The 27,003-nt window shown below is 41.2% G+C and overlaps 1 protein-coding gene across 1 annotated transcript in view; it reads right to left on the minus strand.

The window, feature by feature from the left end:
* CCDC146 (coiled-coil domain containing 146) overlaps window positions 1-27,003 on the minus strand; it is a 96,016-nt gene that overhangs the window by 875 nt on the left and 68,138 nt on the right. The window contains exons 6-17 of the mRNA XM_054505380.2: window positions 26,068-26,141; window positions 24,944-25,171; window positions 23,673-23,859; window positions 17,839-17,934; window positions 17,078-17,248; window positions 15,620-15,708; window positions 15,364-15,528; window positions 12,356-12,580; window positions 10,533-10,761; window positions 5,140-5,268; window positions 4,446-4,583; window positions 618-866 (exon numbers count right to left, since the gene is read on the minus strand). Coding sequence (XP_054361355.2) covers window positions 618-866; window positions 4,446-4,583; window positions 5,140-5,268; window positions 10,533-10,761; window positions 12,356-12,580; window positions 15,364-15,528; window positions 15,620-15,708; window positions 17,078-17,248; window positions 17,839-17,934; window positions 23,673-23,859; window positions 24,944-25,171; window positions 26,068-26,141 — 1,980 coding nt within the window. The remainder of the gene's footprint in view (window positions 1-617; window positions 867-4,445; window positions 4,584-5,139; window positions 5,269-10,532; window positions 10,762-12,355; window positions 12,581-15,363; window positions 15,529-15,619; window positions 15,709-17,077; window positions 17,249-17,838; window positions 17,935-23,672; window positions 23,860-24,943; window positions 25,172-26,067; window positions 26,142-27,003) is intronic.

Genomic DNA, 27,003 nt, shown 5'->3' on the forward strand with positions numbered 1-27,003 from the left:
CAAATGTTACAAAGGAGGAACTAAGGAGTAAAGCAGAACCAGAGGACAGAAGTGGTTAGCAACTTGCTTTGAACCTCAAGGTCACATGTGGGCGTAGTCAGTGACAGACCTAGACTGAGGCCAGTGGCAGGAGAGGAAGGCTGTGACCTTGAGGCCTATGACGCAGACCAAGAGTCTGCAGAGGGCTGTGACAACCGGCAGATGCTGGAGGCCTCACAGTGTGCCGTGGGGGCCCTGGTAGCCAGACATGGGAGAATAAGGTGTGTTCTCAGCAGGGGTGCAAGGACAGAGACTACAGACCTTTGATAAAACCAGGGCCAGCCCAGCTACCGTCCTGCCAATGGGAGTCCGTGGCGTTCAGCCACACAGGCCATGACATAAGGCTGTGGGATGGGCCTTGGGGCTCGATGAGTGTTTTCTGGAGAATATTATGGCACTTTGGACTATGATTTTGACTTGTCTACGTCCTGTCTTAAGCAAAACTCCTCTCTAATGATTGTCAGAACTAAGTGTGTGGTAGAGTGGGAAATTTTTCATATATTTTGGGAGGACGGAAATCTCTGAAAATGGCCCTTCCTGGCATACTTTACAAATGTGACGTGGAAGATAAAGCTTACCCGAGACTTTTCAGCGATGGCCAAGGCATACATTTCTTCATCTCGAAGTACCTTCAACCATTCCCTCTCAATGTCTTTATTGAGTGGCAGGCCCTTTTCTATCCTGGAACTGCAAGAGAAGATGAAGTCTTCTTTCTCCCTGACTTCCTTCTGGAGTTCAATGGCCAGAGCTTGTTTCATGGACAGCTCAGCAACAAGAGCCATTGTTTGTTCCGTAGCATCTTTGATCTTTTTCCGGTAGCCATTCATCTAGAATGAAAGAACCCAATGCTTAGGCTATGTATGTTCCATGAAGAGTTATGAAAACGGCAGGCTGATGGGCTGTCTAGGATGGTGTGGGGCATTCTTGCCTCAAGGAAGGAGAGTTTAAGGGGGAACTCAGAGAAAATAAGAATTAGAGGAGATCTCAGAGATTGAACCCAATATCCTGGCTGTGTAAATAAGGATAGGATGGAGAAGAAACAGATCTGTTCATCTAGTTACCGGGGTTCCAAGTGGATAGCATTGAGGGAAATAGTCCCTTTATTTTTAAGAGGTGATAAGGAGAAGGGGACAGGGTATTCTTGAGATCTAAGTTTTGGCCTAATTTTGCCATGTTTTTAATTTGTCACTCATCCAGTGGAGAAAAATCTGGTAGAACAAAAACTTTATTTAAAAATTACTCATTACGTATATAAGATAATCAGCAGAGGTCCTGTATCTGAAATGATTTTTTAATGGAAAATATACCTCATTATGGTTGCATTATTGATCATAATTCCTGGGATGCATCATTATTAGATCATAAGCAAGCATGAGCTGAACCTGGGGAAAATCTGGCCAATAATTTGAAATGAAATGTCCATTGTTCTATGTGTATGTTTACGATTTCACATCAGCTAGTTATCATCAAAGAATTAAAAGATAGGACTGAGTGGAACATAGGCACCAAGGACAATTAAAACAATGTTTGTTTAATGAAGGAATTAACAAATTCTATTCTATTCTATTCTAATCCTCCAGTCATTTGAACCAGGGTACACTGAGACATGAATAAGAGCTTCCAAAAACTACACCTGATCTTGAAACACTTTCTTCTTCTAATAGAGCATACACTGGTCTATCTGTCTACATTTGCATAGAGAAATGTTGCTGCCAGTGATTTACCTTTTTCTGAAAATATAATGACTGATTATTATATATACGTTGTCTCTTTAAAGGAATAGGGAATATGCATTTTAAAAACTGTTGTACACTGCAGTAATTTTTAGGAAGCTAAAGCTTCAATGATGAGTCATTATCTTAAATTTCATTAATTCATCAGTTGTGTGTATGTGTGTGTAACTAGCCATCCTCCTTTTCTCCTCCAGAGAAGGATGGTGTTATTCTGGGCTTCTGGGCTGCTCTAAGTCTTTGACTGGGATGTCCCCTCCCTGCCACCACTTTTTTTTTTAGAGGAAGAGGGGAGGGGAGGAGGGAGAGAGAGAATCTTAGGCAGGCTCAATGCCTAGTGTGGAGTCCAATATGGGGAATGGGGCTTAATCTCACAACCCTGAGATCATGACCTGAGCCAAAATCAAGAGTTAAAGACACTTAACCAGGTGCCCTGGGACTTCCCATTTTCTGTTCATTTGGGAAATTTGCAAGAGGAGCCATAAGCTATCTAGGAAAGGTGAGAGACTTGAGATACGCATTCTTGTTGAGCTCCCACAAGGGACTGGCCACTTCTTAACTACTGAATGCTTACAACTTAAGCTGATATCACACCCATTTCACAGATTAGGAAACTTAGTTTTGTTTTTTTTTTTAAAGATTTTATTTATTTATTCATGAGAGACAGAGACAGAGAGAGAGAGAGAGAGAGAGAGGCAGAGGGAGAAGCAGGCTCCCAAGGAGCAGGGAGCCCGATGCAGGACTCGATCTCAGGACGCTGGGATCATGACCTGAGCCGAAGGCAGACACTTAACGACTGAGCCACCCAGGCGCCCTAGGAAACTTAGTCTTAAGGTCATTTATGTATCCTTCTCAAGGTCACTCACTAATATTGGTAAATCACAGACCTGGGATCTGAAACATTCTACCTTCTAGTTCTGCCTACTATGAAGAGATCATAATTTTAAATGGAAAAAAAAAAAAAAAAAGCCAGGGAGAGAGCACCAAAGGTGGGGAAAGGTGGGGGGGAGAGAGAAATCACCAGGCTGACTCCTCTGATGGAACCCTCCCAGGTGGCAATCACCACCATTTGCATTTCTATAGCATTATAATTGACTTCAGGACAGACTCTGCCAACAGCTTTGACAAGCCAGCCCTCAGTGAAAACGGACTTCCCCTAAAGAAAGGGAAATTCATTTGCAAAAGGAAGGGAGGCAACATTTAGAGAAACATTGGGCATGCTAATTCAGGCAAAGTTCATGAGACTAAAGAAGTCTTAACATTTCTATTTTCTGAAGTAAAGTTGTGAATTGCACACGAGCCCCAGGACTGAGGGATCAGTCCGCTGGCAGAAGTCCTCAGAGCAGTCCTGTAAAAGCCTAATAAAAACAGCAAAGGGGGCTTGAGATTTACAATGATTCTGTTTCCTTAGTGCGCCAGAACTGTTTCTGGAATGGGAATGACTGTTCACTCATTCGATAAATTCTTGAGTTTAGCGCATGCTAGGCATTGGGGAAATTAAGGAGAATGAGGAACAGGGGCACCTGGGTGGCTCAGTCAGTTAAGAGTCAAACTTCTGGTTTTGGCTCAGGTTATGATCTCAGAGTCATGAGACTGAGCCCTGCGTGGGACTCTGTACTCAGCGGGGAGTCTGCTTGAGATTCTCTCCCTCTCCCTCTGCCCCTCCACCACCTCCCCCATCCCTCCCCGCTCACGTGTGCACACACACTCGCTCAAATAAATAAAATCTTAAAAAAAAAAAAAAAAGAATGAGGAACAGTCACTGCCCCCAGGAGCCCACCATCATGGGTGTGGGTGTGACCATGATTTATTTTTTTACCTGTCTCCCGACACTAGGTGTGGACCATGTGTCCCTTCCTCTTTGTTTCTAACCTCACACCCTCATGTGCGCTCATGAGGGGAGCACATAGTAGGTTCAGTAACTATTGCTGCCTAAAATCCCTGTGCTGTCACAGGGGGAGGCTCCCAGGGGCAGGGGGCCTCGTAAGGGCAGGGGGACAGGGTCCTCTGACTGCCCTGTGGTGCGAGGCCCTGCCTCACCCAAATCACCCACCACCCTCCTGCTGGCTGCCCCTTCGCGGGCCGCTCGAGCAGTCCCAGCCTGACTGGGTAGCTGTGAATCAGCAGTCCTCGTATTTTAAATGTATGAAATTAGGAAGCTCCATGCTACTAGTGTTGTCTTGCTAGTGGGGCCTGGCCGTGACTCCGTCCAAAGGACTACTAGGGATGGGTGTCGTGTGATTGCCGTTCTCTTGTAATGGTCCTTGTCCGTTTCTGGGTTCTGGCTGAGTTCTGGATTGGGGCCGCTTTCATGCAGACCGCTGGGTAAGTGAGGCCCTCGAATCACAAGGAACTAGAAAGGATTTAACTTGGCAAATGAACTATAAGGGTAGTAATTGTCATATTTTGAGTAGGTGCCCTGTTAAGTGGAACTTGTAAACTGTCATTGAAAAGCTTAAGTTTGCCCAGTATCCAGTGAATATTCATTCAGGGAACAAGACTGAACCCCACTTTGGACAATTTTCTAAGATTCACCTTTACCTCTTTAATTTTACAACTTTATATGTCTCTAGTCATAAAGCCTAAGCTCTCCAGTGCTGCTCTCGGTAAATAAAGCAGTCTGTGGAAAATGAAAGGAGTGTAGGCAGAAGGGACAAGGCAGGGTCTCGGGCAGACCTTCTTGGCTAAGAGCAGTGTGTCCTGCTTGTAGGCCTGAGTTTTGCTGCAGAGCCTGTCCGTGAGCCGAGACACCTGTTCATAGATGAAGTCCTTTTCCAGTAACTTCTCCTCCTTCTTGGCCAGCTGTAGTTCCAGCTACGTTGAAAACAATTTCATTAAAAAAGAAAAAAAGTCATGCAAGTCAAAATCTTTCTTAATTAGAGCACTATTGTTTTCCCCCTTAATGAACACAGATTGCTTTCACACAGTTGCCAAGACAGCTCTAGGAAAGCCTTCAGCACTGGGCTAAGTCAAGACTTCCCTTGCCCCACCCCCCTCCAGACAGCTCTGGGAATTCTTCCTCTCCATGGCAGAGGGTGGCCCTCTCCGCTCCACCCAGTTTCTATGCTGCCATTCCTCTGATACACGCCCATCAGGAAGACAAATTAATCCACTGAAAATGCCAAAATTGTCCCTTTGGGCTATGAGACAAAAGTGGGCATTTTGAGACCACTCAAGGTTTTACTTCTTTCTGGCAAGCATTAGAAACAAGCTTAGGTTTTGTTACTGGATTATGATGAAAGGACTGTATTAGTAGCTAGAATAGTGAGGGATGAGGGATAAATCTGTCTGCATAAGACGAAACAGTACCACAGATATCTGTGACACTGATCCACAAGGGGCTGACACTATTATAAGAAAGAATGCTTACCACATCTAATTTTTTGATCATTTGTTCTTGGGTCATATCTTTCCCTGGAATGAAGCGGATTCTGTTCTCATCCTCGGGATTTATAAATCGTTTCTCCAGGTCTTTTATTCTGTCTATACACTGTGAAAACTATTAAGCAAAGAAGGAAACATTAACTTCAAAACTAACTCCATCGCTCAGTAAATTTTTAAAACCACATAGCCCAGGGGCTTTAAAGTCTTTTGGTAGGATCCATCCAGGGAAAGGTGAAGGAGAACTCTTTTTTTTTTTTTAATTTTATTTATTTATTTGACAGAGACACAGCGAGAGAGGGAACACAAGCAGGGGGAGTGGGAGAGGGAGAAGCAGGCTCCCTGCAGAGCAGGGAACCCGATGCGGGACTCGATCCCAGGACCCTGGGATCATGACCTGAGCTGAAGGCAGTCGCTTAACCAACTGAGCCACCCAGGCACCCGAAAGAGAACTCTTAACATCCCATCAGCCGGGACCTGGGTTGAAAAATAAGTCGGCTCATCCATGGTACCATGAGGATAATGCTTGTAACTGATCTCTGAAGCAAGGCAGTGAGTTCTGAGTCATCAAAGAAAGAGCTGACCTTACAGCCAGTCCTTTGTGTTATACCTATGGGATGCTGGGCGGCTGCAGAGCTCAAACTATACAGACCTGACCTCTTTATTTTAGGTTGTTACAGAGGCCAAAGTAGACAACATAGTAGACTCCAGCTTAAAACCCTTTGTTGGCAATAGGTTTAATGGCTTCCCAAAGAATAAAGTTCTTAATTATTAGGTCAATACAGTGTACAGGTCTGTCAGGAACAGCCTGGACTGTTTATATCTTTTGTGCTAACCGCCTAGTATAATGTTTCATATGTGAAGATGAAGAAATATGGCAACTCCCAAGTAGGAGTGGCAGTCACTCTTGGTTTCGTTTTTGGAACACAGTGAAAACCAAGAGTCATTGTTTTCTTTCTTTTTTTTTTTTTAAGATTTTATTTATTTATTTGAGAGAGAGAATGAGAGAGCACGTGAGAAGGGGAGGGTCAGAGGGAGAAGCAGACTCCCTGCCGAGCAGGGAGCCCGATGCGGGACTCGATCCCGGGACTCCAGGATCATGACCTGAGCCGAAGGCAGTCGCTTAACCGACTGAGCCACCCAGGCGCCCTGTTTTCTTTTTTTTTAAGATTTTATTTATTTTTTTGACAGAGAGAGAGTGAGCACAAGCAGGGGGAGTGGCCGGCAGAGGGAGAAGCAGGCTTCCCGCTGAGCAAAGAGCCAGACATGGGGCTCAATCCCAGGACCCTGGGATCATGACCTTAGCCGAAGGCAGACGCTTAACCGACTGAGCCACCCAGGCACCCCCATGAGTCATCATTTTTAACTTTCCTATTGAAAACCTGTAGAAATTTAGGCAAATTATTTATCTTCTCTAAACCTTAGTTGCCTCAATTGTCAAATGGGAAGATAAGGCCCAATCTAACGGGATTGATTCATTAACCGAGAGAACACATCTCAAGTACTTCACAACGCGTTCCAGACTGATAGGGGTAGAATTTAAGTTTTAATTCATGTATTTGCCTCCTCCTCACAAAAAGAATTTAAAATGGTGACATAAATAATTTATTTTTTTTTCCTTTTTCTCCCCCTCAACATTCCTTAATTGCCCTTAATATGGAGTTAAAGTATATGTATGTACGTAACCAAGCATAAATACATAATTATTCCATCTATAATTAACAATGCTTAATGTTTCTGTTTCTTTTTTCTTTCTTTTTTATTTTATTTTATTTTTTTAAAGATTTTATTTACTTATTTGAGAGAGAATGAGAGACAGAGAGCATGAGAGGGGGGAGGGTCAGAGGGAGAAGCAGACTCCCCGCCGAGCAGGGAGCCCGATGCGGGACTTGATCCCGGGACTCCAGGATCATGACCTGAGCTGAAGGCAGTCGCTTAACCAACTGAGCCACCCAGGCGCCCAATGTTTCTGTTTCTTAATTAGGAAATTAAGGAAGGAACAAAAATACAGTGCTTGCTTATCAAAATAGTGCCTTGATTGCTCTCATTTCCCCATGGGTCTTTGAGGAAAAACTGTTCACTTTTTCTTTTTTTTAAGTTTTTATTTAAATTCCAGTTGGTTAACACACAGTGCAATATTGGTTTCAGGTGTAGAATTTGGTGATTCACACTTACATATAACACCCAGTGCTCATCACAACAAGTGCCCTCCTTAATTCCCATGTTTACTTTTTTTATACAAAATAGTGTTGTGTCCTAAAATAGTTCACGTGACTTCCAAGATCCCTAAAAAGGAGCTATGATTATAAGCACCAGGAAATATGACTCATGATAATCCTTGGATTCGACTGTTAGACAATTAAAAACTGTTTCAAACAACTGAAAAAATACAAACCTTAAGGGAATTCTGGAAATGATACAAAAAATGGGAAGATTTTGAAAAAAAAAAACACGAAACACTGCAGCTGTAACAAATAACAGGATGTGACAGGGATCGAACAGGGCAAGGTAGGGTAGAAAAATGACTTGCCGAAGGCTCGAAACTTTACATCATGTCCTTCGAAGGGCCCATGTGATTTGTGCTGAGTAGACAAATAAGTGCAGTTTGAAGACTAATGGGAAACTTTCTATTCAACAGTTCTTAAGCTTAGATCTAACTCTGGCAGAACCTGTAACTGATGATAACACATAGACCATATATATGTCTCAATTCATAGGCAGGCAGAATGGAAAAGTCTCGTATCAGGCATAAATGTTTAAATATTTTCCTTTAGGGGAACCTGGGGCGCTCAGTCGTTATGCGTCTGCCTTCGGCTCTGGTCATGATCCCAGGGTCCTGGGATCGAGCCCCGCATCGGGCTCCCTGCTCAGCGGGAAGCCTGCTTCTCCCTCTCCCACTCCCCCTGCTTGTGTTCCCTCTCTCGCTGTGTCTCTCTCTGTCAAATAAATAAATAAAATCCTTAAAAAAATAATAATAATAAAAATAAATAAATAAATATTTTCCTCTTGGGTCAACTGAACTCATATTTCACACCAGATAACAGGTTTCATATAATGAAATGCCAAATGCATATATTTTAAGAACAATGAATTTTATCCATTGACTAGAAGTATTGATTTGCAATTAACACACAGAAAATGCTTACACAGTAGAGAGAGAATTTTTCTGTTGTGGATCTTACTGAATTTAAAGCCCTTTTGTTCTGCTGGGCATCTTGATAGTTTGGTATGGGCAAAAATGGCCCTGAGGCTGTGTTTTAAGAAGGAGCTGGAGGGAGACAAATTATTCTGTAAAATCGAGACAACTGTGGAGTGCCTGGGGGGAGAATCTGGGGAGGTGAGGCTGTGGAGAGGAGAAGAGGTTGAGAGGTGTAAAGACAGGCCAGTGAAATGGAGCTAGGCTAGGGTGCTGCTTGGGCTAACACGCCTGGGGATGGTATGGGGTGGCCCCGCAGATCTTTGCAGGGCATGGATGTCTGATATTGAATTGGAAGTTCCTCACATTTCTGTAATGTACACCAGCATGCTGCTGCCCCAAACCTTCAATCAATTCACAGACAAAGGTCTTGCTCTTGCAGGAGTGGTTTTGTGTAAGTAGGCTGAAAAAGGAGCGAGTCCTGAATTCTGCACTGACACGGCATAGAAGTGAACCAGGCAGGGTGCGTGCCAATTGATGAAGGGATCCCTCAAATGAACCACTAGCAGCAGGAGTCAGGGCCACAGGAATCCTGGGGAGGCTAACTTGGAGGCCTGAGGGATGCCTGGGGGTGTTCCAGCCAATCCATCTACATCAGGCTACACTTATGGAAGAAGTGAATAGGAGAACTTAAGGCTAAAAAAACAAACGCTGGAATCAGAACCTTGGCACATTTGTGTACAATGAAAGATCCTATCATTGATACCACATTCACACATTCAAATGGCATAAGATATGAAGGTGGACCCCTCATCCGTTTCCGCAAAGTCATGTGAATCCCCATGACATGATTAAATGAAAAAACAAAAAAAACCAGACCCCAAACTGTCCACAGTATGACCTAATGAAAACCATTTACTTATATACCTTGAAAAAAACTGGAAGGATCGCTTTCAGATTTTTGATAATTTTTTTTAAAGATTTATTTATTTATTTGACAGAGAGACACAGAGAGAGAGGGAACACAAGCAGGGGGAGTGGGAGAGGGAGAAGCAGGCGTCCCACTGAGCAGGGAGCCCGATGCGGGGCTCAATCCCAGGACCCTGGGATCATGACCTGAGCCGAAGACAGTTGCTTAACCGACTGAGCCACCCAGGCACCTGATTTTTGATAATTTTAATAGTGATTATACCTTGGGAATAGAATTTTTTTTTTTTTAATTTTTGGTGTTTTTTTCAAAACTTCATTAATTGAACATGTTTTAATTTTATCATCAGAAAAAATCTGAAAACAAACCTGACATTTTAGAAAACATATGATAGGTTAAAATTTGTTCCTGCTACATTGATTGAGTCAATGGAAAAAAGTATAAGCCGCAAACTTTTCAGTTTAATTTTTTCTTCTATTTTCACCAAGGGAAAAAAAAAAGATTATTGCATGTGAAGAAAGTAGCTTTATATTCATTTTTTATGTATACATCTATGTATTTATTTATTACTTCATGTTTAAATTGTTTGGTTTTATTCCACTTTTAAAAAGACCATGTCAGAGACCAGGCTATTAAATGACGGGGAAACTACAGAGGTTAATAAGGAGTCTAATTATATGTGATTGCCAATTAACAAACAACAATCTCAGCTTCAGGGGGCAGGAGTTCTAAAAATGAGAGAGCAAGCTGGTCCCTGAGATGTTTCAAGCAAGCATCAGAAACATACTTATGCCAGCGGCAGTGAAAGCCCAGATTCCTTAAATTACGAGCTATAAGGAAGCTAGAGTTGAGATTTGGGAGGGTCTGAATTCCAAGGAAGGCAGAAAATGCTTCATGGGGGAAAAAAAAATCTGTCACCTGGATGCCTGAGCATAAATTCCACCCTGGAGCAGTGGATTTTTTTTTTAATATTTATTTATCTCTCTGAGAGAAAGGGTGGGGAGGGGAAGGGGGAGAGAGAGAGAATCTCAAGCAGACTCCCCACTGAGCATGGAGCCCCACATGGGGCTCGAGCTCATGACCTTGAAATCATGACCTGAGCCGAAATCAAGAGTCCGACGCTCAACCGAGTAAGCCACCCAGGTGCCCCGGAGCAGTGACATTTTTAAAGAAGACATATAACTCATGAGTTTGTACAGGCACCAGGTGGGGCATGGCTTAATTTACATGTAAGAACTTAATGCAATCTTCAAACCAATAAAGGAGGGGGTAGGGAAAGCAAATGGCCCCAGGAAGTGTCTGATGAACGTTTCCCCACCTGAATCTGGAGCACTGCTAAGTCGGCGTCCAGGGCCCTCTTGGTTGGCAGTAATTTCTGGGTCACGTGAATCTGTCTTTGTTTCTCAGCAATCTTCAGTTTCAGGAACCGGATCTTTTCTTCCAGGACATGTATTTCAATTTCTCCATTTAGCTTCATCTTTTCTTGGATATTTATTTTTTCATAGAAGATGCACACTTCCTCTTCCCGTTCTATCAGCTGAACGCCACTATGGCCAAAAGGAGAGGCAGAGGCTAAGAGGGTGTTGAGACCACTTCTTTTTTTTTTTTTTTTTTACTAGTCACAGGGATTCCCTCTGGATCTGGGCACAAAATACGTATCAACATTACATAATTCCAGAAGACAATAGATATATACTCTTGGCTTTCTAGTTAAACTGCACACTTTTGTTTTCCTGGGGATAGGAGAGGGAGGGCTGGTTAGCATTTCGACTCTGAGCTAGCCGATCATGCAGCTGGCTGGTCACAGTATCTCTGCAAGTCCCAAAGGTTTCCTTAGGGTGGGAAAAAATGTCATTCCCCAGGCATGAGCAAAGTGACCCCATAATCTGATTTTCTGCAGACCCTTTTTTGGGGCCAGACTTGCCAAGTGAGGTCTGGCCAGAAGTCCCCAGGCAGGGGGCCAGGGAATGTGTTTCTGCAGTGATTCTATGTAACTTGCCAGGCCCATTAGGTTCTTTTTAAAGTTGAATATTTTTGATGCAAATTTCCCCATAAACAGGCAAAATTCTGTCCTTTGTAAGCATGCCAGGGGAAAGACCCCTCCATGTGAGGAGAATGTGGGAAAGAAACAAAGCAAGAATTTTCCAATTCCAGCCCTACAGGTCTGACCAGAGCTTGGGAACACACTGCCTAAATAATTTGTTTTGTGCCGGGAGCCATGTAAGAGGACTTTTTTTTTCCCAGAGAAAACACCTGCCAGTAGTTTGAAAAATTAGTGGTCTTCACACCCTGAAGTCTTCCCACACTCTGCATATCAATTATCCCAGAGTTCATCTTTAATTGCTTTTTATCTCTTTTTCTCTCTCCTCCCTTAAAACATGAGTGCACATAGTTGCATTTGCTTAAGCTTAACTCTACATTTCATCTCATTTGCTGTTTATTGGCTCTTCTCGTGATCCTCTCATTTCTCTTGACAACAAGCTAGGAGCAATGCTTTACCACCTTTTTGTAACTTCGGGGTCCAAAGCTTAGCACACAGCTTTAGATGAAGCAGCCCGCAACCAAAGCCACAATGAAGAAAAAGATATGATACCAGACTTAATTCCTACAGGACCCTGCAATTTCACATACCAGATTTCTCTAGCACGAGCAGCTTGGGAAAACTGCTACAGTAGTAATTGATTGATGACATAATTGTAGCCTGGAAGAAATAATGCTCTTCTGAGAGGTCCTACTTGCTGAGAAAATGAGCTGGGAGAATGGCTTAATAAATATCATACTAAGACCAATCTGTCACAAAAGTGGATACAAGATCCAAAGACTTATTTATGTCAATTCTACTGAAATAACTTGATGGTATCGGAGGCAACCTGACTGGTAGCCTGGGAAAGAACTTTGATATTTAAGCAACGGACTTAAACCCTACTCTTGCCTGTCTCTCTTAAAAGAACAGTTTCTTATTTCAGGCAAAACACACAGCTCATTCCCCCCCCCACCCCCCACGCCCCTGCAAAAGGATAATGAAACCTGAATGTCAAATGCCCCTCACCCCAGTGTCAAGTCTCTAGAGAAGAAGGGGCAACATTTCTAAATCGGATCTCCAGGTGTTTCGTTTCTCACATTAGGTTCTTGGTTTTTCACCTTTCATTTCGACGCTGAACAGCTTTCTCGTATCTCTTGCGAAGCTGCACCATCTCCTCTTCAATAGTTGTGATCATATTGGCAAGTCTGTCAATGTTACTTAACCGGGTTTCCTTCTTCTCCTTCATTTCCTGAAGTTTTGCTACAATTTTGCACACATCATTTTGCATGCTTTCTCGGATAGTGACATTGTTGGCATGTTTCAGCATGGAATTTTGTAACTTTCTTTAAAAATAAGGGGAAAACGGGAAAGATTATCATTTTCTTTAGTTTAAAAATAACAAAGACTTCTGGGGCGCCTGGGTGGCTCAGATGGTTAAGCGTCTGCCTTCGGCTCAGGTCATGATCCCAGGGTCCTGGATCGAGTCCTGCATCAGGCTCCCTGCTCACGGGGGAGCCTGCTTCTCCCTCTGCCTCTCTCTCTCTCTCTGTTTCTTATGAATAAATAAATAAAATCTTTAAAAAAATAAATAAAAATAAAAATAACGAAGACTTCTGAAACATATCCACTTTAGTATGTCCCTTGAAATGACAAGAGTAGTACAGTAGTCCCCCCCCTTTTCCACAGTTTCGCTTTCCGCCTCCTCAGGTGCCACCCGGAAATCCGTGCCCCGGAAGCAAACGCTCCTCCTTCCGACTCTTTGGAAGGTCAACAGCAGCCTAACGTTCCGTCGCAAACGCGCCTGCGTCTTTCACCTCACTTCGGCTTGCTGTCGCGGCGTTTTGTCTCCTCACAAGATCACGAGAAGAAGGGTGAGTACAGTACAATAAGTTATACGGGGGGCCGGAAGAGAGCCCACATTTACATAACTTTCATTACAGTACGGCTGACCCTGGAACAGTACAGTTTTGAACCGTGTGGGTCCACTTATCCGTGATTTTTTTTTAATAAATACAGTACAGTACTGTAAATGTATTTTCTCTTTTTTATGATTTTCTCAACATTTTCTTTTCTCTAGCTTACCTTATTGTAAGAATACAGTATACAGTATATATAACATGCAAAATATCTGTTAATCAGCTGTTTATGTGATTGGTAAGGTATCTGCTCAAGAGTAGGTTATTAGTAGTTAAGTGTTATGCAGGGATTGGCACCCAGGGTCAACTGTATATTGCTATAATCGTTCTATTTTATTAGTGTTGTTAATCTCTTACTGTGCCTAATTTATAAATTAAACTTCATCATAGGTTTGTATGTATAGGGAAGAAAAACCGAGAATATATAGGGTTCAGTACTATCTGCAGTTTCAGGCATCCACTGGGGGCCTTGGAATGTATCCCTCGCAGATAAGGGGGACTACTGCAGTAATATTGTGATTCATCATATAATACTCTTCAGGAGTTTCTGTAATCTTCCCAGAGTCTCAGATTCCCCACTCCTCTGGACTAGGACATCTTTCCTTTTGTGCCCCAAGCCTTTGCGGCCCCACTTTGTCAAATCAAGAGACTATAGTATTCATTTACTGCTCTGTCGTTCCCTCTTGAGCGCACAGATGGTTATATCTGATAAGGTCCATTGGACCTAAAGTGGTGCCTGACTTAATACAGCATCACAAGAAATGCTGAATGAATGCATGGCCTTTATAAGTGATATTTTACTTTCATGTAGGATGAGAATCTGTTTGGAAATTAGATTTTCCTACTCCTACCAATCCCCTCCCCCTATCCCTACCCCTCTACTACTTCCCACACAATAGCCCATTTTGTATAGCTTTATAAAAGGAAACTGGCAATAATGGCCACCAGAAAAAGTTCAGGTTGTATAAACTCAGTAGATCAGGGACTAAATATAAATGAGAGTCCAATAGATCTTACCATATTGTAAATAATAAATTTAATAAACAATAATTTGCCAGATGCTTCTGAGTATGTTTACATGGATTAACTTGTTTCATGATAAAAAGTCCTATAAAATAAGGACTATTTTTTTTTAAAAGATTTTATTTGAAAGAGAGAGAGACCACGAGCAGGGGGAGGAGCAGAGAGAAGGGGACAAGCAGACTCTTTGCTGAGCACAGAGCATGGAGTCCCACAAGGAGCTCAATCCCAGGACCCTGAGGTTATGACCTGTGCCGAAGTCAGGCGCTTAACTGAGTGAGCCACCCAGGTGCCCTAAATAAGAACTATTTTTATAGGTAAGAAAAGTGAGCCCAGAAAAGTAAGGTAGCTTGCCCAAGGTCATGCAGCTAGGACTGCAGGGCTGGGATCTGAGTCTAGAAAGCTACCTCTCTTAACCACTTTGCTATACTGTCTCCTACAAGCACATTAGATGCTTCAAATCCATAACCAGGGGATGCTGGTTAATAAACATTTGATTGTCTTCTCATTTTAAATGCAAATTATCAAATTTGTGCTTTTCTAACTTGGTAAATGAAAATAAATAGTATATAGTTTTTTGTTCACTTAAAAATATAGCTATCAAACAGTGGAAGCATACAGAATCACATTCAGATGCTTAGATTGTCTTTTTTTTTTTTTAAAGATTTTATTTGTCAGAGAGAGCACGCATCTGTGCACAGAAGCAAAGGGAGGGGTAGGCAGAGGATGAAGCAGGCTCCCTGCTGAGCAGGGAGCCCGATGGGGGACTTGATCCCCGGACCCTGAGATCATGATCTGAGCGGAAGGCAGACGCCTAACCGACTGAGCCACCCAGGTGCCCCTAGATTGTCATTTGTAAAGCATCTTTGAGCAAGGGCTCTTCTAGCTTTGTGAGATTATTATTTTCTGGGGCACCTGGCTGGCTCAGTTGGTTAAGCTCAGGTCATGATCTCAGGGTCCTGGGATGGAGCCCCGTATTGGGCTCCATGCTCAGCAGGGAGTCTGCTTCTCCCTCTCCCTCTGCTCCTACCCCCAACTTGTATACGTGCTCCTTCTCTCTCTCTCACAAATAAATAAATTTAAAAAAAAACTTAAAAAAAAATAAGGCTGTTATTTTCTACTTTACTCTTTAGAGTTCAGTGAATCAGAAGAGAAACTTTTGAAAAGACAATAGTTATTATTACACTTACCTTTCTTGAGTAACTGCACTATTTCTTAAAATTTCCAGTTCATTTAATGACATTTTATGTCTTTCTTTTATTTCATTTACTTTCTGGTGAGCTTTGTGAAGTAAGTTAACAAATTTGTTTCTTTCATTTCGGATGGTGTCATACAGTTTAGCAAACTCTTTGAGTCTGTGAAAACACAAGTGTTCTTGAAACTTGTGAAATAAAACTCATTTTTTCCCCACCTGTAACAAGATAAATCATCATGTAATTCTCTTACCTCCGATGAATTTCACGTTTTTTCTTCTTGTGTATTCTGATTTCCAGATCCTTTGCTTTGATCTCCTTAACAATGTTGGTATATTTTTGCTGAAATATGAAAGTTATGTGTGAAATTAAAAATAAAAAGCCCATCTCCATCAACATATGAATACTCCCAGCTGCACCCTATCTCATTCCTGTCCTAGCTGCGTTGTGTAATTGGGGAACTGTAAGGGAGAGATCGGAAAATTGACTGGCCAGCTGAACTGAATTAATTAAGGACAAGAAAGAGAAAAGAGAATGAAAAGAGCCTGTATAGGTTGGCTTTGAGGAAAAGTTTGGGGAACTTTTGGGAGAGCCTAAGAGTGAGTGTGGATGGCATAGATGGGCTGGGTAAGTGAGGAGTTTGTGGAGGGTAGCTGAGGGAAGAGGATTTGTAGTTAGTTTTGACATGTTACAAATGGAACCCTTTTGTGTTTTGTGAGAAACTGAAGCCATGCTTTTAAGGTGCTTTTCTGAAGAAATGCTACCCCGGGTAAAGTTTGCTCAGAACAAAGTTTGCCCTCAGAAACAGCCAACATCTGGAGCATCTGGGTGGCTCAATTGGTTAATCGTCCAACTCTTGATTTCGGCTCGGGTCATGATCTCAGGGTTGTGGGATTGAGCCCCAGGTCAGGCTCTGTGTTCAGGGCTTAGTCTGCTTGTCTCTCTCCCTCTGCTCCTTCTCTCCCTCTCTCTTTCTCTCTCTCTCTCAAATAAATATAATCTTAAAAAAAAAAAAACAAACAGCCACCATCTGGGTCACACGGTAAATCCCGGTATTCTCTTTTAGTAATATGTCATATCATATTCATTTTTAACAGGAAATCTCTGAACATAATCCTTTCATGGAATAAAATGATTTTAGAGTTTTAGTTAGCATGGCAGCAGAGTCGTTTTTGCCGTTGGTTTCATTGTTCTTTTGGTTTGGGATGTTGCACTGGGTCAACTCTGGTACTTTGTTGGGAGCCCGGTAAAATCATGGATGGAGCAGTAACTAAGGGCATCCTAGCATTGGTTTAAATAATGCTGGCTTGATAGAACTTGGGAGGGAGAGCAGTCTCATGCTACTGCTCTTGACTTGTTCTTGGACAAACCATAGTGGCATGTGAGTTGGTGGGGAATCTGAGAGATCTGCGGCCTGCACAGCAGTCAGCCCTGTCCCCCCGGAGACACCTACCTTATTCTTACTGAAGTTGTCATGTGCTCGAATCCTCTGCTCATTGTCATTGACCCGGTTCGTTTTTCCTCTAGATTGCTGACTATTGCTAACTGAACCCGGAAACCATTTTTTCAGTATATGATTGAGTCTTGTTTGGGGAAGCTGTATAGTCAAACTTGAAGGATACAATTACAGCTTTCTAACAGACACTGTGTAAAATTGAGGATCTCCTGAACTCTTATGGCAATTAATGGATGGTTACAAAAATGCAGTCACCTGAGCTTTCAGGAAATCCTTGGATTTTTGCTCCTTCTCATCAATTTTGATCTGAGTCATACGGACAAGGTTGAAGACAAGCTCTCGCATGTTTTCTTGCTCCTTTAAAAGCTTGTTTTCTTCTGCAAGTTGTTGTTCCACTAACTTGGACTCAGCTTCTGATAGGATTTTCTTTGGAAAAACACAACATATTATAACTTATTTGTTTGAAGAAACACACTAGGGCCAGTATCTTAACAATTTTTATTTCCTATGTAGACTTTATTTTACTAGGGCGTAAAACAAAGTAACTTGACTGCCTTAGCTCCAAGTATTTTATAAAAGAATATGCAAATATGATAACATGTTTAATGGGATGCAAGTTTTTCTTAATCAGACTGTATTTTCAAGTAACTTTAAGAAAAAAAGAGACATAAAAGCATGTTTTTGACAGTGGCTTGAATAAACAAAATTTGAAAATTTAAAATTAGACATTGGTGAAATAAAGCATTTATTTATTTTTAATCTGACTATATTATCATTAGCCCTTTTATTTTAAAATCTCATGAATTTGTATAATTTTTGCTGGTTCAAACACATCCTTTTTCCCCAAATTTAACGTGGGGTTTGAGTGGACTCTGAGATGAAGAAACAGACACACATTAAGTAGGCTCATACTCTATTTGATGACTCTCCTATTGAGGTTTTGTGGAACACAGTTAAAAACACAACTTTGTATTAATCTTTCTTAGATAGAAGCTTAAATGAAAGTTGACATTGACCTGTTGGGCCAGATTCCTCTTAGCCACTTCAACTTCCTTGTGGAGTTCTCTCCTTCTCTCGGATAGAATAGAATCATCTTTAGGGATAGCTTCCATCTGGAAGTAAAAATTTAAAACTGGCATTTACACAAGAATGAAATCTTCAATGTCATGTAGTCAACACCATTTGTGTGCCTTTTGCAAATGGTGGGCAAATTATGATTCTCAATCTTTTAGGAACTGCCTTTCATGCTGAATGTTCTTTATAAAATCATGGCAAACTAAAATATAAAATATAAAAACCTGCCAAAAATCTATAATTCACCAATTGCAATTATTATATTTCTTCTTCGTTTGGAAATAAAAGAAATCTTATTAATCATAGCTGCTAACAATTATAGGGTATTGCCAATGTGTCAGGAAAGGTTCTAAGTGCTTATATGTATGGTCGTATTTAATCCTTACAATAACCCTCTGAGATAGGTAGGATTATTATCTCCCATTATACAGATGAGGAGGAGGAGGAACAAAGACATTTAAGCAACTTGTCTCAATGGTACAGGTGCAAACTCAGGTGGTTAGACTCAGGGTCCGAGATCCTAACACTGTATTTTACTGCTCCTCTACCTCACGCATGTTTAGAAACATGCATGTTCAAGTGATGTGTATTAAGCTTATAAAATGTGAATTCATTTATGAAATCCTATAGATTAAAAAAATAGGAACTATTTATTAATAACAGTAAGAATACTTGGCTACTCTTAGGTAGTGGTTTGATGAGTAGCTGGGAAGTTCTTACCAAAAAGAAAAGTCTCCTAACTTTTTGATACCTGCAATTCCACCATTACAGTTCTATTGTATTGGCTTGTGCTTTTGTCCTCTGCTGAAGTACTTAGGAGAAAGTAATGTTTCATTCTATCAGTCTTTGCTGCCTTGTGAGGAATGAGTTTGTCAGATTCTTCATGATGGAGAAGAGAGCAGAGAGGAGGAGAACACATGGCAGCTTCTGGGGGAAACAGCATCCAAATACAGGAAGGGTTATCTTGGGGTGCTGACAACATACTTGACTTAGAGTGAGTTTAGAGTTGGATCTTTATACCAAAAGCACATGACTCCAACCTGGTAGAGTTTATTTCCTCCTGTGACAGCACCAGGGTGGAATATTGGTTAAAATTTGTCTCAAGAAGGAAAAATCATACTGTTTAGTGATTTAAAGGTCACCTAACGGACTCTCTCTGAGATTTGTGTTGCTCTTTTAAAGTAGCTAAAGCATGTCTTTGAATGTCCCAACATCCATGAGCCTGGGCATCTTCACTAGTGTCTTCTGCACCCTCAGATACCCAAGATGGCCAGCTTCCATCCTATCATGGAGACCTAGCTGTTGAGAAGTACACACTGGATTAGAAAGATGAGACACGGTCTTGTGCAGTCTATATAACAATATACAGGACTTTTTATCTTGATGAACAGGTAAATGCTAGAGCAGGTCAGCTCAAAGTAGACTTGAATAATCAGGGAAGATTTTATGGAAGAGTGAAGAAGACAGCAAGAAAGAGTTTGATTTCTCCTTCTGGAGATTAGAGTTAATTATTGCAGAGGAAGTCTAGCAAGCATCCCAGTTCCTGTCTACTTCTCTGCCACAGGTGTCCAGGAGTGGGCTACTCCAAATGTTTTGTTCCCAAGTGTAGGCAAATCTGTATAGGAATGCTAACTGGGACCAGGGAAGCTTACAAGGTTTTTACAGAAGATATGGTGAGGGCACACTCACTAGCTACATGTCAATGAAAGGCTCCTAACAAATTTTCCTGGTTTCAGGTCTCAGACATTTAGGTCCAGTGTTTTGAATTACAAACAATACTGCAATATATTGTATTATTTCTGAGTTCTGGCTAGCTACTTCTCTGATACCTTTCTTAATTCTCCATAAACCCAATCCTCAAGTTTCAGACAGGAACTAAGGATGCTTGGTTTGTGGAAGAAGTAACAAGGTGGGCCATTGGTAGCTGAGCCTGCTGGTTGCCTAGCCAATATCCACCCTCTACTTTGCCTTTACTAATAAAACTCCAGTTTTGTTCATAGCTGCAGCATATCCAGGATTCCTCAGACTCTTTTCTGGCTGGGAGTGACCAGATGAGCCAGGACAGGCCAGTGAAATGTAAATGGAAGTTTGCTGGATAAGACTCCTGGGACAGCGACTGTTTTCCTGTTAAAAAGACAGAGTCAACCAAGTTAACTACCATATGCCTTTTATTCTCTCCCTTCCCCACTTTTGTGTGATCTTATGCCTAAAGATGGAAGGTCTTGTGAGCTTCGAAACAAAATATACACGTTAAGGATGACAGAAAAAAGAGCTAAGAGGATCCTGGGTCTACCTCTGGACTTTTTTTTTTTTTTTTAAAGATTTTATTTATTTGACAGAGAGAGACACAGTGAGAGAGGGAACACAAGCAGGGGGAGTGGGAGAGGGAGAAGCAGGCTTCCCGTGGAGCAGGGAGCCCGATGTGGGGCTCGGTCCCAGGACCCTGGGATCATGACCCGAGCCGAAGGCAGACGCTTAACAACTGAGCCACGCAGGCGCCCCACCTCTGGACTTTTTATTATATGAATAAAACAATCCCCTATTTAAGCCACTGTAATTGAATTTCTGTTACTTCTGGCCAAATTGAGTCTAGTTATAGTCTAGTTCTAATACTGGGGTGACTTGAGATATTTACCATTACATTTGAGCCCCAAATTGCATATATCAGCAGATTTTGTAAGCTTATTTATTTTATTTTATTTTATTTTATTTTATTTTATTTTATTTTATTTTGTAAGCTTATTTATTTTAGTTCTTTGTTTGGGTTTTTATAGAGTCGCATTCCATACAAAAAAACCGTGTTTATTGCAACCAGACCAAAAAAAAAAAACGTGTGTAAAGTAAGAAATTAAACATCTGCTCCCTACCTTCACTTCAAATACTACTCCTCAGGAGTCTCTGTTAATAGTTTCGTGTCTGTTCTTCCAGACATTTAAAATGCATGAATAAACATCAGTAACTTTCATAAAAGTTAAGAAGTTAGACATGATTCTGTTGCAGTAAACATCCCAATTATTTGATATCAAAAGAACCTCAGTTTCTTTAAGGCTTTGATATTTTCCTAATATATTTCAAACTTTCATGAGGTTTGTGGCTTGAATTTCTGGAGTCTCTACAGTCAAAAGCCACAGGAGAATCAAACAACAGTCTCTAGGGGGAAATGAAGTCTGAAGAGTAGCCGGAGCCCTTCATGCTTACCTTTTATCTCTTTCCTTTTTGGACCGCATGCAAGGCTGAAATGTTCACTCATGCTGGGAGTGACTATTTTCAAGTACTGCCAGCCAGCCTAGGACTGTGGCTGGGCTAATTATAAGCCATCAGGTCAAAGAGGAAGCTAGTCTCTCACTGAAACAAACCGCACTAGGGCAAAAACAGATTTTTCACGAAACCAGTGAAGGCAGAGGATTTTAATACATTTCATTGCTGTTAGTTTTATGTTCAATGGGTACTCTTTTGTGAATTTAACAACTAGAAGTGTCCTAACATAAATAGCTTCTATTTATTAAAATCTGAACAACTTGTGAGCATTCTACTACAGTCTCCCCTTGAGTCAGGGCCATTCCTTATGTATTTGTGTCCAGCCAGGTCAATTTATAGTGGAAAGCCTCATCATCAGAAACAGCTCCCAACTAGCCTTTAAGTGTCCCACTCTTAAATATAAGGAGGTAACCACAGGGTCCGTGTTTGCCCAGAGTTCCAGTTTAACCACTGTAATGTGCTAGGACCTGGGCTAAGATGGCATAGCTTGTGGTAAACCAACGCTCCTAACAAGAATAACTTGAAAAGTTGGATTTAAAAATATGTTTGAAGGCATAAGAGTTGCAAAGGTAAATAGAGTTGAAGTCTTCAAAGGTTCTAGCACTGTCTGGGAAGCAGTAAATTATTAATCTATATGGACTCTAAGTAAAGTCAAGGATGAATGTTGTAATCTTTAGGCTAACCACTTTAGGCCAAAGAATGGAAAGAGAAGGAAAACTAACTAAAACATACCTAAAATGGGGGAAATAGAACAACTGAAAATAGAAATAGGATGATTCATCTGTTTGATTCATCCAAAAGAAGGAACTATAGGAGGGAAAATGGAACATAAAAGATATGGGACAAAGAGAAGGCAATAGTAATATGGTAGAAATAAGCCCAAGAAGATCCATAATCACATTAAATGTTTTTGGACTAAATACAAGAACTAAAAGGTAGAAATTTTCAGACCAGATATTAAAAAGTATGTGCTGCATATAAAAGACATCTAAGTAAGGACACAGAAAGAGTGAAAGTGAATGGATGGAAAAGCAAATACCATGCAAAATCTAACCAAAAAGAGCTAGTATAACTTACATTGTCCTAATAGCAGACAAAGTAAGCTTTTAAGGCAAAAAGCATTTCCAAAGTTAAAGAGATTTCACAGTGATAAAAGAATTAACCTACCTGCTGGAACTGTAATAAAAATATTAGAGGTAAAGAGAAACATAAATAACTCTTCTTTTTGTTTTTGCAAAAGTGTAAAAAGCACATTTTGCCCCACTGAGATTAAAAAAAAAAAAAATGTTTGTGAGTGCCATCTGACCGCAGGACGGTCATTTGTCACACTCCTAACCCTAATCAATTTTGTCCACACCTTGCTAAAGATTGGTGTTTCAGTCAGGAGAAGCTAGGTTATGCTACAGAAATAAACAATCCCCAACTATCATGGCTCCAAACCATGAAGACTTATTTCTTGCTCTGCCAAAGCCTGTGGCCAGTCAAGGCAATTGCCCAAGACAACTACTGGCTCGGCATTTGGGATGCTTCCATTTTACAGCACTTCCATATCATCATGTACTTCTACAACTGCAGTAGGAGAGGGAAAAGAGCTAGAGGTCTCACACTGGCAATCAGATAATGTGTCACTTCTGTCCACAACCCATTGGCCAGAACTAGTCATGTGACTCTGCTCAACTGCAAAGATGCAAGAAAGTAGACACTTCCTATATGCCCAGAAGAAGAGGAGAACTAGGCGTAGGTTAGGATCAGAAGTGTCTACCACAGTTGGAAACTCCTGTTAAAATTTCAGAGGTCTTGAACCTCCATAAGGTCACCGAGCATGACAGTGCTAAAGAGAATGGGTATGGTTTTTATACATCCAGCAGCTTCATCTCAGAGATTGATCTGTTTTCCACCAAAGGATGCAGTCCTCTCAAGAATTTACGCCTTTCAGCAGTGCTTGGTCAGTTAGCACAGGGAGTGTCACGTGAGTGGGGAGAGAGAGAACCAAAACAGTATTAAGAAGATAATAGCTATCTTGAGCATCCTCTGACTGGAGTACATCCCTGATACTGCACAGAATTAGCCAGGTAACCTGGGTTCTGATGGCCCTTAGCTAGTTTGAGGTCTAGGCTCACTGACCATCTATATTTACATAATTTGATCTAGTCCCTGACTGTTACAGTCTACAATGACATCATTCTGGATATGACTCTTTCAACTGGTAAAGATAGCAGTCCACTTGGTCCTCCTGTGTAGTGAACCCTTGAGCTCTTCCAGAACTGGATGGCCTAACTGCTTCCCCTGGCCAGGCTGATGCCTGATCCAAACAAGACGTGTCCCTAACCTTGGGTTCGCAAAAAGAGATTGAAAAACATTATAAGACAGAGCCTTTATGATGGGTTTGATGCATTTTAAAATAAGCATTCTCTGATTTCCTTTTCTTTATTGATAGCAAAAACAACTTCTTAAAATATTTTACTTCAAAAAGATAGTACTGATTTTGAAAAATCAAGAAGTGATGTACAGCACCCACCTCTAATAGAAGCCTTTGATGTAGTGCTTGAGTTTGAGTGAGTGCATCCCAGGACACTTTTAAGAGTAGCTCCATCTTTTTTAAATTTCGAAAATCTCGTTCTTTTTCTCTTTGCTTACGAGAAAGTTCATCATGGTAGTTCTGCTTATCAATGAGACAGTTTCGTAAGTTGAGATCTAAGATCCCTCTGTTCCAGGTAAAGAGAGAAAATGAAAGTGATTTGTCATCTTGTCATCAACTGCCCTTCATGTTTTTCAAGACAGCATGCTCAGCATATTCATACAGAACTATCATCATATGAGAATCAGATTTTAAATAATGCCAAAAGCAACTTTGTTTGTAAGTTGGCATCATTTAGAGTCACAGTCTTACAAAAAACGCAAATGGAATAGCGGCTTAGCAGATACAGAGGCTCAGAGGCTGAAATTTTATTTAAAATTAGGAATTAACACCTTCCCAGGGAACTGCACCACAGAGTTATTCCCATTAGGAAAAAGTCATGATTACCTCCAAAATACCATTCATCTTTAGGAAAAATCCCTCAACTATAGCATACTCCAGTGATACACTTTTCAGAGGCACATTTCAAAAACTTAAAAAAATACAATACATTGTGTCCTTAAGATTTGGTTATAGGAAATTGAGGAAAATGATGAGTAAAGGTTGGGAAAAATATTTGGAAATACTTTATTTAATATATATATATTTTTTATTTTATTTTTTTAAAGATTTTATTTATTTATTTGACAGAGAGATAGCGAGAGCAGGAACACAAGCAGGGGGAGTGGGAGAGGGAGAAGCGGGCTTCCTGCCGAGCAGGGAGCCCGATGTGGGACTCGATCCCAGGACCCTGGGATCATGACCTGAGCCGAAGGCAGACGCTTAATGACTGAGCCACCCAGGCACCCAAATATATATATTTTTAAAGGATAGCTCTAGGTTCAAATCTTTTTTTAAGATTTTATTTATTTATTCATAAGAGACAGAGAGAGAGAGGCAGAGGGAGAAGCAGGCTCCCCGCTGAGCAGGGAGCCCGCCGATGCGGGACTTGATCCCAGGACCCTGGGATCATGACCTGAGCCGAAGGCAGATGCTTAACCATCTGAGCCACCCAGGCGCCCCTAATATTTTTTATTAATGGTAAAAATCTATTCAAAAATCTATAAAATATTTAATTGATTCAACATAAAACTGTTTGAGATTATGTGTTGAATCCTCAAATATAAATTGAAGAAAAATTTAAATGATAGATACACAGAAATACTACTAACCTTTCAGTTAGTGAAGTTGCTTCATTCTCTCTGGTTAATTCCAGGAGCTTGACCAATTGGTTATATTCTCGTTCTTTGATTTCAAGTAAGGCTCGTTTGCCTTCAACGTCCTTTATTACATCCTCCTTCTCTTCCATTATAGAATTAATTTTGTTTTCAACTTTCTTTAGCGAGTCATTTAGCTCTTTGAGTTCATATTCCAAGACGATTTTTTTCTTTTCCATTTCTCTGTGGGGGATACATACATACATGTACACATACATACATATATGTGTACACACACACACGTTTGAGCCCATGGTGTCTTTACCTATTTTACTTCCTGAAAAGGCAACAGAAGAGCTAGTGATGAATTCAAAGGTGGGGTGAAGATCACAGGTGGGTGGGGGATGGGGGGTATCTCCTCTGAGTGCCAATGAGGGCAGTGATTTGTCCTGCCTCCTCACTTTCTCCCCAGATCCCCCCATGCGGCATCACCTGGGGTCTACCCTTATCCTGACCAGCCTCCCTGAATCTCTCAACTTTGGTGGTGGTGATGTGGTTTTTAGAACTGTTACTAATGCCTGCTTTTTTTCCCTCCTCACCAGAGCAATCATATTGTTTCTCCAGAATTTTCGTATCTTCACTTATCTTTATCTTTTTGGGTTCCTCTAAACTTTGAGAATTTCCTTCATGATTTCTGCCTCCAAATTTACCCTGAATGTTCAGGGGTGTTCCCCCATGTGAATAGTTGGCAAAGTAAAGAGTTGCTGTCATCTGGGCTTTAGGCTTCTGGCTGGCTGACACACGTCTAGACCATGAAATTTAGCCTAGTCCAAATAATTAATCTCTTGCATAGCTCTGTTAAAGTCTGTTGGAGTTCTCCACACAGATTCGATTTATAAATTGGAAAGAGAATATTTTCCCCAAATTAAGACATAACTGTTATGAGTGATAGTAATATACTGCATTACTTTCTTCTAACGAACTTGATACACACAACCTAGACAGGGCCAAATGCAGATATTTTGAAGGTTATGATAGTAATTTGATGTGTTCAATGGATAATATTCTTGTTTTAGCATGCACACATAACTTGTGGGGGGACCTGGTTGGGAGAGCCTAAAAATAATATTAAATCATACACTTTTTTGCGTGTTGTTTTTTCTATCTCTTTTCCAATTTGTACAGGAACAGTTTGATGGTGGACCACTTCATCCTAGTAAAGAAATGGAACCATGTTAAATTATGTAGTCTTAGACCAGAAGTAGTTAAGACAAGAAAATTAAATGGAGAGGAGAGGACTACAATGTACAGAATTCCTGCTATCTGTCCTGTACTATGCAGGGTGCTTTAATTATTTCACTTAATACTCAGAGGGACCTTATAAGATAGTTAAGGTTGTTACCAGTTTAAAGAGGAGGTAGCTGGGGCACCTGGGTGGCTCAGTTGGTTAAGCAACTGCCTTCGGCTTAGGTCATGATCTCGGGGTCCTGGGATCAAGCCCTGCATCAGGGAGTCTGCTTCTCCCTTTGCCCCTCACCCTCGCTCATGCTCTCTCTCTCTCTCAAAATAAATAAAATCTTTAAAAAAAAAAAAAAAAGAGGAGGTAGCTGAGTGTAACAAATGCTGTTTGTTCCCTTTATGGCTATATGCCCATCCTCAGGGGTTGGCTGCTAACAGCCCATGCTTATTCTCCTCTCCTCTCTTCTACTCACCACTGGCTGAGAAGAGCTGTCTTTATCGGGAGTAAAGGGAAGAGGGCAGCCCTCTGTGACCAATGACTAATGGATGTGGTGATATAACAGCCCATCCCCTTTGCCTCTGGGTGGCATTCATGGTCTAGAGTTCCGCATGGGATCAGGTTGAGACTAGAGTTCTCCTGAAAACACATTTTGGCCCAGCTCCTTCCCAACTCTGTGCTACTTTCCTCCCTCTCCTATCAGATTCTCCTTAGTGCCCTCCCTCCACGAATACTTGTCTGAATATTAGAAGCTCTGCTTCTAGGAAACCCTGCCTAAGACTCATGTAGAGAGAATTTAAATGATGTTCCCAAAGTCACACAACTAGGAAGTGGTAAG

Source organism: Mirounga angustirostris, unplaced genomic scaffold, assembly GCF_029215605.1.
Source record: "Mirounga angustirostris isolate CCGP_5_RB_7025 unplaced genomic scaffold, mMirAng1.0.hap1 SCAF_12, whole genome shotgun sequence".
Classification (NCBI taxonomy): Eukaryota; Metazoa; Chordata; class Mammalia; order Carnivora; family Phocidae; genus Mirounga; species Mirounga angustirostris.